The sequence below is a fragment of the Oncorhynchus mykiss genome, chromosome 16, assembly GCF_013265735.2.
Source record: "Oncorhynchus mykiss isolate Arlee chromosome 16, USDA_OmykA_1.1, whole genome shotgun sequence".
In the NCBI taxonomy this organism is placed as follows: Eukaryota; Metazoa; Chordata; class Actinopteri; order Salmoniformes; family Salmonidae; genus Oncorhynchus; species Oncorhynchus mykiss.
The window spans coordinates 27775993-27796063 of record NC_048580.1 but is presented as its reverse complement, the minus strand read 5'-3'; the positions used below and the strand labels follow the sequence as shown (position 1 = coordinate 27796063).

Here is a 20071-nt window from a genome sequence, read left to right as displayed (position 1 = left end):
GGTCGACAATTTTGTTTCTGGTGTCCTATGACAGCTCTTTGGTCTTGGCCATAGTGGAGTTTGGAGTGTGACTGTTTGAGGTTGTGGACAGGTGTCTTTTATACTGATAACAAGTTCAAACAGGTGCCATTAATACAGGTAACAAGTGGAGGACAGAGGAGCCTCTTAAAGAAGAAGTTACAGGTCTGTGAGACAGAAATCTTGCTTGTTTGTAGGTGACCAAATACTTATTTTCCACCATAATTTGCAAATACATTTAACAGGCAATTAACCCACTGTTCCTAGGCCGTCATTGAAAATAAGAATTTGTTCTTAACTGACTTGCCTAGTAAAATAAAGGTAAAAAAATACAAATAAAAAAAATAAAAAAAGGCCTGAATCAGAAAGGTGTCTCGTTTGTCATGAAAAAAATATATTTGTAAATCTATTTGCGATTGCTCAACTAAAATAATCTTGGTCGACCAACAGCCTATCTACCAAACAATTGACCAGTCGACTAAATGGGGTCAGCCCTAGATGGAAAACAACCTTCTTTAGGCCGTAAGGACTAGTAGAGACATCAGAGCCACGAACACAAACCGTGGTCCCTGGTCAAGAACTACACAGTGTGGTTTGGATCTTAGAGACTTACCCGTGAGCCGAGGGTCTTGAAGATGCCCTCGTACACGTTGCCATTCTTCACTCTTACGTCACAGGTGGAGCCCTGTAAAGGAGGCAAAAAATAGAGGGGCATGGAGGGAGGTATGTAGGCAGGAGAATGAGCAGAAGATTGAAGAAAATACTATCTAACACACTCTATGATGAGCCATGTCAACAACATTATGGTTCGATATAACAAGATGCTAAATGTCCGTGCAGACATAGCCCTGAGAAATGGCTGTAGACTACATTGAATTCTACAGCCATGTCTCAGGACTAAAACAGACAACAACAAAAATGACTCACCACCACAGCTGTGAGGAAATGTATCATTCTGGCATTGTTGTAGACGCCCTCAAACACCTAGGAAAGGGACCAGAACATTCACCTTGAAAGAAACTCCATTCATTAGACTGCAGCTTTGTGCAGTATGGCCAATGATTCAGAAATCTATGACAATATATGTGATCTTCAAATATCGACAAGAAATACACACTGCTTTCAAACGGAGAACAGATGTCAGTTGCGTGCCTATTTCTTAACTGATATAATACTACAGCTGAAGACATAAAAAACTGAAAACAACATTAAAATGTACTGAACAGGGATGTATTTCAAAACAAACCCAGGGGGTAAAAATTACGTAGTTCTGTGGTGTTTTGGTTTTGTTGTTCTACAACCTTTGAGTCATACTCACAGGAGAGGACAGGAAAGGTGGCTTCACAGAGGTTCGACTCCTGGGGGGAGGGGGGGAAGAGAGTACAATGGGGTTAGAACAGATTTGACATTGAACAAAAATGCAATAGTCCTTTCACTATATAAAAGGCTGGTCCTACTATACAGATTGCATTAGGGGTGCTAATGTCATAGCAAACCACAAAATTAAGAAAGTCACATTTCTAAATGGACTCCTACAAAGTGTAGATAGCTGTAATATGCACTTGACAAAACTGTGGATGTAGAACAATACAAAGCAGAGGTTTGGTGACTAAACTAATCAGCTAACATGAGATAATTAATTTCCTTACAAACCTAGCATGACATCATTGGAAAATAGCAAGATAACTTTGTATACCTTTTCGTCTGACAATCTCTGTGAATGAATTTATGACTAATCTCATGCTTTGTTAGCAGAAGGTCATTAGTTAAAAATTCTTTATTTCGCGCCACAAAAAAAACCCTGCTTAGAGTCAACGTCCTCCTCTGCAACACAGTGAGCGGTTGGCAGAACGATCAATATCCCATATTGTCCCGCCTTATTTGCTCATCAAAGCTTTCAAACTTTTTACTCGCCTCAAATCGTCTATTTGCCCAAACTCGATATGAAAACTCGGATTGGCTAGTGTGTATGGAGGACCATTCCCGCCACCCCCAAAATAAAATCTGACTAGGAGCTGTGATGATAGCAAGTCATTATGAGATGGTAAGTAGAGCCTAACTAATTATTTTGGCTGATATTAGTTTTTCACAGAAATATTTATAAAAACGTTTATTCTACACATAAAGCGCAGATATTATAAACATAGATTGAACAAATGCATACATCTGCTCATTTGTGGTCATTTTTATTTTTTAAGTCAATGATTGTCTGAACAGGGCGCTCTACGCGCTGCTCATTGAACATCATATAGCTCGGAAGTCCCGATGTGAGAGAGTGGGCATGGTGGTTTGACGGTGAGTAGCTTGCAACAGCCAGCGTATTTGAATAAGTAAATAATCAAAAGTATTTTGTACATAGTGTTGATGCAACCATCTCTTTTAACCGAAAATAGCTTCTGGTTATCAGATCAGTTCGAGGTGCGTAATCGCTGAAGTAAGATGTTTTCTTTCATGAGTCTGATGCAAAAGATATAATGTTGCTCCCGGACTAAGAAAATAAGGAAATACGGGGGTGCAGATCAGGATGCTTGTGAGAATTCATCGGCGAGTGGGTAACCTGCCACTACCATCCGTTCTATTGGCCAACGTGCAATCACTGGAGAATAAACTGGATGAGCGAGACTATCCTACCAACGGGACATTAAAAACTGTAATAAACTGTAATATCTTTAGTTTCACAGAGTCCGCACAAGCTAATAAAAAATAATAAACTCTAGACCACCTTTACTCCAGAGACGTGTACAAAGCTCTCCCTCGCCCTCCATTGGCAAAACTGACCACAATTCTCTCTTCCTGATTGCTGCTTACAAGCAAAAAGTAAAGCAGGAAGTACCAGTGACTAGATCAATAAAAAAGTTGTCAGATGAAGCAGATGCTAAGCTACAGGACTGTTTTGCTAGCACAGACTGGAATATGTTCCAGGATTCATCCAATGGCATTGAGGAGTACAACACCGGTCATCGGCTTCGTCAATAAGTGCATCGACGACGACGTCCCCACAGTGACCGTACGTACATATTCCAACCAGAAGCAATGAATTAAAGGCAACATCCGCACCGAGCTAAAGGCTAGAGCTGTACACATAAAAAATCCCACTATGCCCTCAGACGAACCATCAAACAGGCAAAGTGTCAATATAGGACTAAAACTGAATCCTACTACACCGGCTCAGACGCTTGTCGGATGTGGCAGTGCTTGCAAACTATTACGGACTACGAAGGGAAACCAGCCACGAGCTGCCCACTGACACCAGATGAGCTAAATGCCTTTCATGCACCCCAATTTGCATACTGCCCCAACAAATCCACAGATGACCCAATCTCAATTCCACTCCACACTGCCCTTTCCCACCTGGACAAAAGGAACGCCCATGTTTGAATGCTGTTCATTGACAACAGCTCAGTGTTCAACACCATAATGCTCATCACTAAGCTAAGGACCCTGGGACTGAACACTTCCCTCTGCAACTGGATCCTGGGCTTCCTGAAGAGACACCCCCAGATGGTATGGGTAGGCAACAACACATCTGCCATGCTGATCCTCAACACGGGGGCCCCTCAGGGGTGCATACTTAGTCCCCTCTTGTACTCCCTGTTCACCCACAACTGTGTGGCCAAGCACGGCTCCAACACCATCATTAAGTTTGCTGACGACAACGGTGGAAGACCTGATCACCGACAATGATGAGACAGCCTATAGGGAGGTGGTCAGAGACCTGGCCGTGTGGTTCCAGGATAACAACTTCTGCCTCAACGTGAGCAAGACTAAGGGAGATGATTGTGGACTACAGGAAAAGGAGGGCCGAACACTCCCACATTCACATCGACAGGGCTGTAGTGGAACAGGTCGAGAGTCAAGTTCCTTGGTGTCCACATCAACAATCTATCATGGTCCAAACACACCATGAAAAGTTGTGAAGAGGGCACGGCAACACTTTTTCTCCCTCAAAAAAGATTTGGCATGGGTCCCCAGATCCTCAAAAAGTTCTACAGCTACACCATCGAGAGCAGCCAGACCGGTTGCATCACTGCCTGGTATGGCAACTGCTCGGCATCCGAATGTATTGGCACTACAGAGGGTAGTGTGTACGGCTCAGTACATCAAGCTTCCTGCCATCCAAGACCTATATACTAGGCGGTGTCAGAGGAAAACCCCAAAAATTGTCAAAGACTCCAATCACCCAAGTCATAGACTGTTCTCTCTGCTACCGCACGGCAAGCGGTACCGGAATGGCAAGTCTAGGTCCAAGAGGCTCCTTAATTAACAGCTTCTACCCCCAAGCCATAAGACTGCTGCTCAATTAATCAAATGGCCATCCAGATTACTTTTGTGATACTTTTCTTTTTCACTTTAGTTTATTTAGTAAATATTTCTTAACTGCATTGTTGGTTAAGGGCTTGTATGTAAGCATTTCACGGTATTCACTGCATGTGACAAATAACATTTTATTTAATTACAGTAGTTGGATTAATCAACCCCCATAGTCCCTACAGCCGGACAATTTTCACTAGGCATCTGAAAATAAATGCTGTTGGCACTCTCAGTGTCGCTCATTCAGCCAACAAAAACTTTCAACCGCTTTTTCCCCACTAAGCAACGAGTCGGAGCCCAAGCGTTCTCAGGTCTCACCTCCACCCATTACTGGGTCTGAGCTGCCGAAGCCTCCCCACCATTTAGCTCTGACAAATTCAAAAACCCAAGTCATTGGTGACTCCATTACCCGCGATATTAGACTTAAATAGAATCATCCAGCGATTATACATTGTTTACCACGGGGCAGGGCTACCGATGTAAAGGATAATCTGAAAACGGTGCTGGCTGATGTTCAAACTAGCGAGTGTAGAGAATATGGATATTGTTATCCACGTCAGCACAAGCGACGTTAGGATGAAACAGTCAGAGGTCACCAAGCGCAATAACTTCAGCGTGTAAATTAGCCAGAAAGATGTGTCGGCATCGAGTAGCTGTCTCTGGCCCCCTCCCAGTTAGGGGGAGTGTTGAGCTCTACAGCTGACTTGCACAACTCAATCGCTGGTTGAAAACTGTTTCCTGCCCTCCCAAAATATTACATTTGTAGATAATTGATCCTCTTTCTGGGACTCACCCATAAACAGGACCAAGCCTGGCCTTTTGAGAAATGACGGACTCCATCCTAGCTGGAGGGGTGCTCTCATGTTACCGGTCAACAGACAGGGCTCTAACTTCTCTAGCTCCACATTGAGAGGGTGCAGGCCAGGCAGCAGGCTGTTAGCCAGCCAGCAAGAGTGGAGTCTGCCACTAGCACAGTCAGCTTAGTGCCTCGATCTAGGTAGGGAAAATCTAAACATGTGGTGTTCGCTTTAGCAATCTCACTGGAATAAAGTCCTCCTCAATCCCTTTTTTTAAGAGACTGATAATACCTCAACTCAAAATAGGACTACTTAAATGTTAGATCTCTCATCTCCAAGGCAGGCATAGTCAGTGAACTAATCATAAACTTAATGTGATTGGCCTGACTGAAACATGGCTTAAGCCTGATGAGTTAAAATGAGGCCTCTCTACATGGTTACACTTGTGACCATATCCCCCGCGCATCCCTCAAAAGTGGAGGTGTTGCTACCATTTGTGACAGCAAATTTGTCTTTAGTCGTGAAATCTATGCAGCCTACCCAATCACTTTTTATAGCTACTGTTTACGGGCCTCCTGGACCATTTACAGTGTTCCTCACTGAGTTCAATGAATTCTATCGGATCTTTTAGTCATGGCAGATAATTAAAACATTTTGGTGACTTCAATATTCACGGAGAAGTCCACAGTCCCACTCCAAAAGGCTTTCGGAACCATCATCGACTCCACTCTCCCAATCAACACATGTGATTTATTTTTTTGTTGTTTAGGATAGTCATCATTGTTTTAGTTCACTGCGGAACCCTAGTCCCACTCAACATGCCTCAGATACCTCTTTTGTCCCACCTCCCACACATGCGGTGACCTCACCCAGCATAACTAGTGCGTCCAGAGATACAACCTCTCTTATCGTCACTCAATGCCAAGGTTTACCTCCACTGTACCCGCACCCTACCATACCCATCTGTATATTATGCCCTGAATCTATCCTACGACACCCAGAAATCTGCTCCTATTATTCTCTGTCCCTAACACAACCAGTTTTGATAGCCTTTACCCTTATCCTCCTCCTCCTCCTCTGTTCCTGTGATGTGGAGGTTAACCCAGGCCCTGCGTGTCCCCAGGCACTCTCATTTGTTGACTTCTGTAACCATAAAAGCCTTAGTTTCATGCATGTTAAAATCAGAGGCCTCCTCCCTAAGTTTGTTTTACTCACTGCTTTAGCACAATCCGCCAACCTTGATGTCCTTGTCGTGGTCTGAATCCTGGTTTTGGAAGGCCACCAAAAATTCAGAGATTTCCACCCCCAACTACAACATTTTCCATCAAGATATAACTGCCAAAGGGGAAGGAGTTGTAATATACTGCAGAGATAGCCTGCACAGTTCTGTCATTCTTTCCAGGTCTATGCCCAAACCGTTTTAAACCAGTTGCATCTCTAGGTGCGCTATTTCATTTTTGGATAAAAAACGTTCCCGTTTTAAGCGCGATATTTTGTCACGAAAAGATGCTCGACTATGCATATTCTTGACAGTTTTGGAAAGAAAACACTCTGAAGTTTCAGAATCTGCGAAGATTTTGTCTGTAAGTGCCCCAGAACTCATTCTACAGGCGAAACCAAGATGATACGTCAAACAGGAAATTAGCAGAATTTCTGAAGCTCTGTTTTCTAATGTCTCCTTATATGGCTGTGAATGCGACAGGAATAAGCTTAGACCTTCTGCCGTTTCCCCAAGATGTCGGCAGCATTGTGACGTATTTGTAGGCATATCATTGGAAGATTGACCATAAGAGACTACATTTTCCAAGTGTCCGCCTGGTGTCCTGCGTCGAAACTGGTGCGCAAAGCCATGTACAAGTATTTTTCCATTTGATTGAGAGGGGAAACCATGCTTCCACGAACGATATATCATCGAAGAGATATGTGAAAAACACCTTGAGGATTGATTCTAAACAACGTTTGCCATGTTTTCAGTCGATATTATGGAGTTAATTTGGAAAAAAGTTCGCGTTTTGAGGACTGAATTTTCGTTTTTTTTGGGTAGCCAAATGTGATGTACAAAACGGAGCTATTTCTAATACACAAAGAATCTTTTTGGAAAAACTGAGCATCTGCTATCTAACTGAGAGTCTCCTCATTGAAAACATCTGAAGTTCTTCAAAGGTAAATGATTTTATTTGAAGGCTTTTATGTTTTTGTTGAAATGTTGCGTGCTGGATGCTAACGCTAATGCTAACGCTAAATGCTACGCTAGCTAGCTACTTTTACACAAATGATTGTTTTCCTATGGTTGAGAAGCATATTTTGAAAATCTGAGATGACAGTGTTGTTTACAAAAGGCTAAGCTTGAGAGATGGCATATTTATTTCATTTCATTTGCGATTTTCATGAATAGTTAACGTTGCGTTATGGTAATGAGCTTGAGTCTGTATTCACGATCCCAGATCCGGGATGGGGAGATCAGAAAGGTTAAAAAGTAATCTCTCCAGAAATAAGGCCCTCACTGTTGCTGCCTGTTATAGACCCCACATCAGCTCCCAGCTGAGCCCTGGACACCATGTGTGAATTGATTGCCCCCCATTTATCTTCAGAGTTCATTCTGTTAGATGGCCAAAACTGGGATATGCTTAACACACCAGCAGTCCTACAATCTAAACTAGATGCCGTCAATCTCACACAAATTATCAAGGAACCCACCAGGTACAACCCTAAATCCGTAAACATGGGCACCCTCATAGATATTATCCTGACCAACTTGCCCTCCAAATACACTTCTGCTGTTTTCAAATCAGGATCTCAGCGACCACTGCCTGTATCCGCTATGGGTCCGCGGTCAAACGACCACCCATCATCACTGTCAAACACTCCCTAAAACACTTCTGCGAGCAGGCCTTTCTAAATCGACCTGACCCGGGTAACATGGAAGGATATTGACCTCATCCCGTCAGTCGAGGAAGCCTGGTCGTTCTTTAAGAGTCATTTCCTCACCATCTTAAATAAGCATGCCCCTTTCAAAAAATGTAGAACTAAGAACAGATATAGCCCTTGGTTCACTCCAGACCTGACTGCCCTCAACCACCACAAAAACATCCTGTGGCGGGCTGCACTAGCATCGAATAGTCCTCACGATATGCAACTTTTCAGGAAAGTCAGGTACCAATACATGCAGTTAGCTAGGAAAGCAAAGGCTCGCTTTTTCAAAACAGAAATTTGCATCCTAACTCCAAAAAGTTTTGAGACACTGTAAAGTTCATGTAGAATAAGAGCACCTCCTCCCAGCTGCCCACTGCACTGAGGCTAGGAAACACTGTCACCACGATAAATCCACGATAATCAAGAATTTTAATAAGCATTTCTCTACGGCTGGCCAAGCTTTACTCCTGGCTACCCCAACCCTGGGCCAACAGCTCCGCACCCCCCGCATATACTTGCCCAAGCCTCCCCAGCTTCTTCACCCAAGTCCAGATAGCAGATGTTCTGAAAGAGCTACAAAACCTAGACTCGTACAAATCAGCTGGGCTAGACAATCTATCAAACCATTGTTGCAACCCCTATTACCAGTCTGTTCAACCTCTTTTTAATCGTCCGAAATCCCCAAAGATTGGAAAGCTGCCGCGGTCATCCCCCTCTTCAAAGGGGGAGACACTCTGGACCCAAACTGTTACAGACCTATATCCATCCTGCCCTGCCTTTCTAAAGTCTTCAAAAACCAAGTTAACAAACAGATCACGGACCATTTCGAATCCCATCATTCCTTCTCCGCGGTGCCATCCGGTTTTTCGAGCTGGTCACAGGTGCACCTCAGCCACGCTCAAGGTACTAAACAATAACATAACCACCATCGATAAAAGACAGTACTGTGCAGCCGTCTTCATCGACCTGGCCAAGGATTTCGACTCTGTCAATCACCGTATCCTTATCGGTAAACTCAACAGCCTTGGTTTCTGAAATGACTGCCTCACCTGGTTCACCAACTACTTCTCAGAGTTCAGCGTGTCAAATCGGAGGGTCTGTTGTCCGGACCTCTGGCAGTCTCTATGGGGGTACCAGAGGGTTCAATTCTCGGGCCGACTCTTTTCTCTGTATATATCAACGATGTCACTCTTGCTGCAGGTGATTCCCTGATCCACCTCTACGCAGACGACGCCATTCTATATACATCTGGCCCTTCTTTGGACACAATTTTCACTAACCTCCAAACAAGCTTCAATGCCATACAACACTCCTTCCGTGGCCTCCAACTGCTCTTAAATGCTAGTAAAACTAAATACATGCTTTTCAACTGGTTGCTGCCCGCACCCGCCCGCCCGACTAGCATCACTACTCTGGACAGTTGATTTAAAATATGTGGACAACTATAAATACCTAGGTGTCTGGCTAGACTGTAAACTCTCCTTCCATACTCAAACATCTCCAATCCAAAATTAAATCTAGAATCGGCTTCCTGTTTCGCAACAAAGCATCCTTCACTCACGCTGCCAAACATACCCTCGTAAAACTGACTATTCTACCGATCCTCGACTTCAGCGATGTCATTTACAAAATAGCCTCCAACACTCTACTCAGCAAACTGGATGCAGTCTATCACAGTGCCATCCGTTTTGTCACCAAAGCCCCATATACCACCCACCACTGCGACCTGTATGCTCTTGTCGGCTGGCCCTCGCTACATATTAGTCGCCAGACCCACTTGCTCCAGGTCATCTATAAGTCTTTGCTAGGTGAAGCTCCACCTTATCTCAGCTCACTGGTCATCATAACAACACCCACCCGTAGCACGCGCTCCAGCAGGTATATCTCACTGGTCTTCCCCAAAGCCAACACCTCTGCCATTGCAGTCTTTCTTTCCAGTTCTCTGCTGCCAAATGACTGGAACGAATTGCAATTTTTTTATTTCCCTCACTAACTTTTAGCATCAGCTATCTGAGCAGCATACCGATCGCTGCAGCTGTACACAGCCCATCTGTAAATAGCCCATCCAATCTACCTACCTCATTCCCATATTGTTTTATTTACTTTTTTGCACACCAGTATTTCTACTTGCACATCATCATCTGCACATCTATCACTCGTGTTGATTTGCTAAATTGTAATTACTTCGCTACTGTGGCCTATTTATTACCTTACCTCCTTACGCCATTTGCACACACTGTATATACTTTTTTCTATTGTGTTATTGACTGTACGTTTGTTTATTCCATGTGTAACTGTGTTGTTGTCAGTGTGGCACTGCTTTGCTTTATCTTGGCCAAGTCACAGTTGTAAATGAGAACTTGTTCTCAACTGGCCTACCTGGTTTAATAAAAAGGAGAAATAAAAAAAAATATTGCCACAATCATACCATGGATCCCATGGAATAGATATTGTCGATCTAAATGTTTTTCCTCATAATTCTGGATCGTCAGACCACGTTATGATGTTTGCAATCACAAAAAAAAAGTGTGCTTAGACCCCAACCCATGATTATCAAAAGCTGCATTATAAATTCTCGAACAACCCAAAGATTTCTCAATTCCTTTCCAGACTCCCTCCACCTACCCAAGGATGTGGGAGTACAAAAATAAGTTAACCGCCTAACCGAGGACCTAAACCTTGTGTAATACCCTAGATGTAGTTGCACTGCAAAAAAAATATTTAAAAAGTAATTGCCTCTAAACCTTCCAGTCTACTGGATCCTATTCCAAGATGCAGAATATCTAAGCAAACAGCTGGAGGCAGGACTTTCTCCTATAGAGCTACATTTTTATTGAATGGTCTGCCGATCCATGTGAGAGCTGGAGACTTAGTCTCGACCTTTAAGGCTTTAATGAAGACTGATCTCTTCGTCCTATGGTTGAGTGTAGTCTGGCCCAGGGGTGCGAAGGCGAACGGCAAGGCATTGGAGTGACAAACCACCCTTGTTGTCTCTGCCTGGCCGGCTTTCCTATCTTTACTGGGATTCTCTGCCTCTGACCATATTACCTGGGCTGAGTCACTGGCTTGCTCGCGCTCTTCCATCCTTCCTGTCCTTGGACTCGTGCGGTGGGGAGATCTTTGTGGCCAATATTCAGCCTTGTCTCTGGGTAATAAGTTGGTGGCCCATTGATTTCCCTTTGGTGGTGTGGGGGCTGTGCTTTGCCAAAGTGGGTGGGGTCATATCCTGCCTGGTCATCCCTGTCTGGGGGTGACTTTGGAAGGGGCCAGTGTCCCTGACCCCCACCCTGTCTCAGTCTCCTGTATCTATGCTGCAATAGTCTATGTGCCGGGGGGCTAGGGTCAGTCTTATATCTGGTGTAATTCTCGTCTTATCTGGTGTCCTGTGTGATCTTAGATATGCTCCCTCTAAATCTCCCATCTCTCTGTCCCCTCCTGGAGGACCTGAGCCCTAAGACCATGCCTCAGGACTACCTTGCCTGACGACTCCTGACTGTCCACGTCCCTAGCCCACCTGTTCGTTCTGCTGATCCAGTTTCTGCTGTTCTACATGCGGCTATGGAAGCCTGACCCCCCCTGGACATGCTGTCTCGACCTCTAAATGCTCAGCTATGAAAAGCCAACTGCCAGTAACTCTTGAGGTGCTGACCTCTTGCGCCATTTACAACCACTGTGATTATTATTTGACCCTGCTGGTCTTCTATGAATGGTTAAACATCTTGAAGAACGATCTGTCCTTAATGGCCATGTACTCTTAGAATCTCCAACCGGCCCAGTCAGAAGAGGACTTGCCACCCCTCAGAGCCTGGTTCTGTATAGGCTAGGTTTCTGTATTATCACTTTGTGATTGCAACTGCTGTTGTAAAATGGGCTCTATAACTACATTTGATTGATTGAATAGTCCTGCAGGTCAACCACTTATAAAAGGGTCAATCTAGGATTCAAACAAAAACAAAGCGTACTCCTCGCCACTTTATTTGGTAAACGGCTGAGAAATGGGGCAGAAGAAACGTAACCAGTCTCAAATACATAGAAGCAAGGACTCTCACATATGGAGGCAATGACTGACCATCCATGAGATCAAAATCATTTAAAAAAAAGTTAAACTATACAATATTTGTAGACCATGCAATTGTAAACGAACACTGTATAGCTCAACATTTGTATTATTTTGATCTCATGGAGTAAGTAATGGATTAAAACAAAACAAAACTTGCTTTGGGTTCTGATGGGGTAAGACATACCCTTTTATACACTATTAAAATGCTCTGAATTTAAGAAATTGTACCCTCTCTCATCTTTAACAATCAGGAAGCCTGAAAGAACAGGCTGAGTGGGCAGGGATCTTATATTCATGAGCTCACCTTGACTAACTGCTCTTTGATACACCCTTGTGTTCATTGCCAGGTAACAAGGTAAACAATAGGCCACATGTCATTACAAGCCTAAATAGTATGCCTCAACCCCTCTTCTCTGCAAAATGCTCACATGGTCAACAGAGCTAATCGTGGACTGTTGGACATCAGACAAACAGCAGCAACACACAATTGCATTTCCATTGATTTGTAAGCAATTACAGAATACAGTTCACTGATAAGCTTCTTCACAAGAATTAGTAAAGCCTGGGTCAACTTATAAGATTAGACATAAGGGAATGTACATGAAAACAGCATACAATAAGTGTACTGGACAATTTATTGGTGCCTCTACATTAGCATTATAAATGACAATATGTTCAGAATTATAAACACTGCTCAAAAAATAAAGGGAACACTAAAATAACACATCCTAGAACTGAATGAATGAAATATTCTTATTAAATACTTTTTTCTTTACATAGTTGAATGTGCTGACTACAAAATCACACAAAAATGGAAATTTAAACTAAAGTGGAAAACCACACTACAGGCTGATCCAACTTTAATGTAATGTCCTTAAAACAAGTCAAAATGAGGCTCAGTAGTGTGTGTGGCCTCCACATGCCTGTATGACCTCCCTACAACGCCTGGGCATGCTCCTGATGAGACCATCCGTCACCTACTGAGGGATCTCCTCCCAGACCTGGACTAAAGCATCCACCAACTCCTGGACAGTCTGTGGTGCAACGTGGCGTTGGTGAATGGAGCGAGACATGATGTCCCAGATGTGCTCAATTGGATTCAGGTCTGGGGAACGGGCGGGCCAGTCCATAGCATCAATGCCTTCCTCTTGCAGGAACTGCTGACACACTCCAGCCACATGAGGTCTAGCATTGTCTTGCATTAGGAGGAACCCAGGGCCAACCGCAACAGCATATGGTCTCACAAGGGGTCTGAGGATCTCCTCTCGGTACCTAATGGCAGTCAGGCTACCTCTGGCGAGCACATGGAGGGCTGTGCGGCCCCCCAAAGAAATGCCACCCCACACCATGACTGACCCACCGCCAAACCGGTCATGCTGGAGGATGTTGCAGGCAGCAGAACGTTCTCCACGGCGTCTTCTTCACGCCGGTTTCTGACCGTTTGAGCAGACACATGCACATTTGTGGCCTGCCGGAGGTCATTTTGCAGGGCTCTGGCAGTGCTCCTCCTGCTCCTCCTTGCACAAAGGCGGAGGTAGCGGTCCTGCTGCTGGGTTGTTGCCCTCCTACGGTGTTGCTTCCTAAGTGGACAGTTTGATTTCACAGAAGTGTGATTGACTTGGAGTTACATTGTGTTGTTTAAGTGTTCCCTTTATTTTTTTGAGCAGTAATATATATTATATATATATATATATTTGATCAGATATTTATTTGATCATTTACAATAGGTCAGAATAGCAGGAAATATTGATCAACATGAATACTCATGAGAAATAATGGTTTGACATCATTTGACATAAAATGTTTTTGCCATAAGCCTAATATTGGGACCCGGCCTTTAAAGTGTGCAGGTACCATTGATTCATAACACTCATCGCTCATCCAAATGCTTAAAAAATTACAAAGCAACTAAATGTGATATCAAACCAAGTAGAAGTGAATTACTTAGGCTTTAGGAAGCGCAACAAACTACAGAGGTTGATGGGGAGGGGGACCCATGTACCCCGCGTCAATTTAGCAGGATTCAGATTCCGAGTGTTTAATAGTGTCGTGACTACCATTAATGTGATGACTGCTATTTATCAAATAATTACTTATTACTTACTCTGTTCAATTAGTACTCGATTAAATTAATCATGTAACAATAGTCATTAGGAACTTAGTCACACTTTAAACAACTTTTTCCGTGGTGCCCCATCTCCCGACTTAAACTCTAAAGATACATAGATCTCTTACATCAATACAGTCAATTATTACCTGTCTCATTCTGGACTTCACAAATATCTTAATCCACAAGAAACCTAGCCTGAGTGATGAATCAGCAATTCACAAAGTTAGTAAATAAATAATTAAGCCTAACTAAATAATCACACAGAAACACATAAGACACACGGTATAGGTTTTCATTTTATGTTAGTAATCGATAAGTCCCTAGTGGACTAACCCAATATGACGGCTTGTTACACAATGGAAGGGGGGATAAAGAGCGGGAGAGAGTGGACTTATCCTACATACACTTGGAAACTACGCTCACCATAAATATAAATATTTACCACCCTAACAGCCACTCATTCGGATTACAAGTGCAACATATATTTACGCGTAGATGTCTTTCTCTGTCGTCTCTCTGTTGAAACCACTATCCGTTTATGGCGAGTAGCTCGATGCAAGTCTCGGGTTGTCCACCAGATGTCAATGTCCTTAGTTGTCGGCTCCTGTCTTGGGAGTGTTCGTTAGACTGGATACGCACTTCCCCCTGTCCGATAGAGTAGAAACCTCTGAGGTATCTATGCTGGTGAGAGAGATTTGTCCTTCCCTCTCGTCTTGGTCAATTGACCTAGACCACATCACATACCAGCTGCAGACTGGGAATGTTTTGCTCTAGTCTTCAACTTCTTCACTCCTCTAGTTTGAAGGTCTTACCATTTTCTGGTCTTGTAGTTTTAACCATTTCATGACATCCGGCTTACACCGTCCACCTGCTTGGTCTAATGTACATTTTGTTACAAATCCTTTTAAACACTCTGGCCAGAAAGGCAGTTCCATCATGTTGACACAAACTCTGAGCTCACTTGGGCATAGCTACTGATTGGCACAAGTTTTACAAGAAAAACAATTCTCATTTAGAAGGATAAAATCACATTGCTATATTTATTCATATAAGTTCTACAACATTTAGATGTAAATCTGATATACACATTGTGAAAGCGCTCAGTTACAATGTTTCCATTATAACTTATTTCTGCTAAGTTTAATGACATGACAAAATAGACTAATTTTCCATATTCCATCTGTCATAATTCCCAACATTTGGATATTGAAATATATTGTCCCAATGTTCATTGTTTGAGGTTTTGGCAAAGTCTCTGTTGTACTCAAACATTCCATTCTCAATATTGCAGAGCCAAAGGGAGAGTTTCTGCCAGGTATTTACGATCCGGTTGTTAAGTCAACTCCCGAGAGAGAGACAGGGAGAGAGAGAGAGACACACGGAAGCTAGGTTGCAAATGGGTCTTCCAAATGGACAATGACCCCAAGCATACTTCCAAAGTTGTGGCAAAATGGCTTAAAGACAACAAAGTCAAGGTATTGGAGTGGCCATCACAAAGTCCTGACCTCAATCCTATAGAAAATGTGTGGACAGAACTGAAAAGGCGTGTGCGAGCAAGGAGACCTACTAACCTGACTGTTACACCAGCTCTGTCAGGAGGAATGGGCCAAAATTCACCCCACTTATTGTGGGAAGCTTGTGGAAGGCTACCTGAAATAGTTGACCCAAGTTAAACAATTTAAAGGCAATGCTACCAAATACTAATTGAGTTTGTAAACTTCTGACCCACTGGCAATGTGATGAAATAAATAAAAGCTCAAATAAAATTACAATTAAATAAATCACTACTTTTATTCAGAAATTTCACATTCTTAAAATAAAGTGGTGATCCTAACTGACCTAAGACAGGGCATTTTTACTTGGATTAAATGTCAGAAATTGTGAAAAACTGAGTTTCAATGTATTTGGCTAAGGTGTATGTAAACTTCCGTCTTCAACTGTCACCCTGTGAAGAGCCTTGCGATCCGTGGAGGTAGAGTTATTTACCATCTCCACAGCAGCCCCGTTGATGAAGATGGGGGTGTGTCCAGCCTGGTTCCTCCTGAAGTCCACAATCAGCTCCTTTATTTTGCTACCGTTAAGGGATAGGTTGTTTACCTGGCACCACACCTGTAGAGTGCCCACCTCCTCCCTCGTCATTTTTGGCAATCAAGCCTACTACTGTTGCTTCATCAGCGAACTTGACGATGGAGTTGTAACTGTGCGAGTCTACGCAGTTGTGGGTATACAGGGAATACAGGAGAGGACTGAGGACGCACCCTTGTTGGGCCCCCATGTTGAGAACCAGTGTCGAGGAGGTAATGTTGCCTACCTTCACCACCATTGGGGGGCCCTTCAGGAAGTCCAGGATCCAGTTGCATAGGGAGGAATTCAGACCCAGGGCCGTGAGCTTTCTAATGAGTTTATCGGGCACTGTGATATAGAAGGCCGAGCTGTAGTCGATAATAGTAGATATCTTGAAGCAGGTGGGTATTGAAGTAGGAAACAAATCCAGCTATGGACTCCTACTTGCCTCCTACTTGCTTTGGGAAATCTGATTTTGTATGACTGCTGCAGTCATTTTGTAATCCTGCTGCAGATGTTGTCTGGGAAGCTGTGCAGACAGAGTAGATGTTGAATTTTCTAAAATGTCTGCTTTAAGATAGTGAAAAGAGAAAAGGAGCTGGAAAGTGAAATAATAACAGCATCCGTATTAGCTTCCTGGTAAGACCCATCAAACGGTCTACCGAATTGATGAAGCAACTTTGCTCTAATGTACACTGCACACACACACACACAACTGTAATTTTCGGTGCAGCCTGTCCACCCGAAATTAAAAGCAGACTGCTGTTGGATTTCTTCACAAAATAGTGTAACGTTAAATTTACTCTCTGGCATCTAGTCACAGCAGTGTGTGCTTTTGCCGGCATGCTGGTAAGTAGCTTGCTAGCTAACAGTCACACCACAGAGTAAAGGTTACCAGTATCTTTGTAAACAAAGCCAAACCAACACGTGATGACGGTTTAAAAATAAAAGATTCACCCATTTTGAATGTTATATTGTTTTGGTGCATCTCTGATGTTCTTTCGATGCCCTGGGTCATTTCATGTTGCCATGTGTATTTGAGCTATTGCCGTTCAAGCAGGCATAAATTTGGCCAGTATGACATCGCATTGCGATAAAGCCGCTCTCACTACGCTGAAAGTTAATAGGAATACGACTTTTAGATTGCGAAAACGTCTATCATACATGTCAGATTTCAATACTTCCCAATGTCATAACGCAGGAGGTTGTCTTCTCTTGAATAAGCCATTGATCATATGTTTGTGGTATTCCTACCTCGAGAAATGTGTCATTTAAAAGAGGGTTTAACAGATTTCCACAATGATTTTCACATTGCTTCCAACTTCATTATAACGACAACAGGAAACATTTGTTAACACTAATATGTAAAGAACAATATTTTTTGTCATGTAAAACTAAATTATAGGAATGAGTGGTTTTTGGTGGAATTTTCCTTCAAGGCGGTACATACTAACATTAGTAACGATGATAACACGCTATCATTGGTGTACATTTAAAATTGATGCCTGCCTCCTGATTCCAAGTGTTTGACATGAGGGAGGGGACAAGTAACTTCATCAAAGTACCAGCTACAGTCATTGTTCATGCTTAGGTAACCCTAATTTTAACTGGCTTTATCCAAGTATCATCCAATTTGACAGAAAACATGATTTCCACTGTTCAGGACCTTTAATATACAGATATTGCAGGGTTCTCCCCAAAGACTGTAAGAGGGGCATTGCACCACCTTGTGGACTAGCTGCGCCACTACGTAAAAACATTAACACAATTGTTTTTGTCACCATTTAAGGCCAGGCACCACACCCCAACACAGTATATATGTTTTGCTGTAGATTGCAGGAAATGGCAGTTACAGGTGTTCAAAAATGCTAAACCCTATGAGTTACAGTACTATCTCACAGTAAGTCAGATTTGTTTTTTTGTACTATGTCACAACTCCATCTGCGGACCGCGGTTACTACATGGCGTGCCCACTACTTGTCACGACATCCAGCGCCCACTGCCATTGAGGCTGCTAGCTAGCTACTTCCCTCTAAGTACTGTTAACAGAAAACAGTTTTCGGCAGGCGGGGGCAAAATACACCGGGGGAATCTCAATTTTACACTCCTTGTGTCCCTCCTCACCTTTTCAAAACCCATTGAAGGTGGTCAGGGAGGAGGGACCTCTGGCTTTCTCATCCAATGAGTTTTGAGAAAGAAGCAAGGAGAAAGGACAGAGGATGCGAGGAGTAGGCAATTGAGATTCTCCCATAGTGCACCGGTGTCCCCTAGCTAGCTAGCAGCCTCCTTCAGTGGGGTTTTTGGAGGGTGGCATCCAACGTTATTGGTACATTACCGCCACCTACTGCGCTGGAGTGTGGACCAGAGACAGCGCTAGCAGCAGTGGGTGTGGCATAGTGGGCGTGGCATGTAGTAACCTCTTGTCAACTGATAGATGACATCTTTTCTTGGTGCCTTGAAACAGCTTCCATAAGAACTTGTCAATCACGCACAATATATTTTCACAGGCCCATCAACATAACCCCATTTCCCACCACAACAAGCTACACATGCTTTGACCGGTAGGCCTTGAAGCCATGATAAAAATCACCAGCTTTTCCTATCTGGACATCCTAATTTCACTCACCTCCCAACCTGTGCTCTGTTGTTGATTCCACTGGCCGTGGAAGACATACTGGCAGGGCCCGGAGTCCAGTTGGATGTTTTTCGCCCACATGAGCTGGGCTGTTGTTTCAACATGGCCAAGCAGCAAGCTTTCACAAAATCAAGTTACAAAACTAAATATTATTCGAGCAAATAATTGGAGACAATTTGATACACCTACAACGGGAAGTTACTTTTTCGTAGCAGGTTTGGAGAACTCAAGCAGCATGTTTGGAGAATTAACGTTGAAGAGTAGTATAATTAACTAGCTATGTTAATGTTAGGAAAAGGGGTAGGGTTAGCGAAAATGCAGTCCTAACCTGCTACCGATGGTCACTTCCGGTCGTAGCTGTATCTTAGTTGAGTGTTTTTAGGGAGTCCCAAATAATTTGTTTAGCCTGTATTAATCTCAATGACTGAGAACTGACATGCTAACTAACGCTAATAGTAATTGGCATCGCAAACTGGAAAGCTACAGTAAGGCGGCCCGACATTAAAATATACCTTGATTTCTGATTGTATTCTCTGGCTGGCTACTTAGTTGCTACACAGAGAATAAGTCGATACAAAATAGCAATGTTTTCACACCAGATCGTGGTTTAGGATTCTTCTGATCCAAGCTAGCTACGTTAGCTAGCTAGCAGTCTCTTGGACATTCGCTTGGTAGCTTCCCTGTCTGGATTACTTGCTTCTTTAGGTCAACTTTACTTATTCTTCTTGAAGGTTAAAAATTTGAATCTCAGTTGTGATGCTAGTATACTGGTCATAAGCGTTTTAAATTGTATTTTCTTCAGGTTTCGGGATGAAAACCCGCAGTCGCTCGCCACCTCTCGATGTAAGGTTCACTCGATCAGAGCGCTGTTGAGTGGTCGTCACAAGCCAATAATAAATCAATTGTTCCGGGTCAGGGATTTTTTTGGAATCCTTCAGAATAAGAGTCCCATCGTGTGTAATAATTGGGTTGACAATGATGCACAATTATCGATGTATTTTCTACTAGTTATCGAGTAAAATTATTTCTATAAGATACGTTTTTTCTTTGTTCAAGCCAAAATGGTCAACAATGTGTTTTGTGTGTGTACTATCATTTATTGCACTTACACACTTTTCTGTATCTTGTGTTGCAGTGAAAGGGGTGTCCATTATACCCAGGAG

The 20071-nt window shown here is 43.1% G+C and overlaps 1 protein-coding gene across 5 annotated transcripts in view; it reads right to left on the bottom strand.

Moving 5' to 3' along the window:
• The window catches only part of LOC110491775 (ataxin-2-like protein), a 47300-nt gene extending 27518 nt beyond the window's left edge, over nucleotides 1-19782 (bottom strand). For 2 of the 5 annotated variants that reach the window (XM_036946681.1, XM_036946685.1), the window contains exons 1-4: nucleotides 18900-19782; nucleotides 1337-1376; nucleotides 946-1002; nucleotides 632-703 (exon numbers count right to left, since the gene is read on the bottom strand). In XM_036946681.1, coding sequence (XP_036802576.1) covers nucleotides 632-703; nucleotides 946-1002; nucleotides 1337-1376; nucleotides 18900-19012 — 282 coding nt within the window. In that variant the 5' untranslated portion in view covers nucleotides 19013-19782. The remainder of the gene's footprint in view (nucleotides 1-631; nucleotides 704-945; nucleotides 1003-1336; nucleotides 1377-18899) is intronic. The other 3 variants (XM_036946682.1, XM_036946683.1, XM_036946684.1) reach the window with 3 other exon arrangements.
• Nucleotides 19783-20071: the final 289 nt, after the last annotated feature.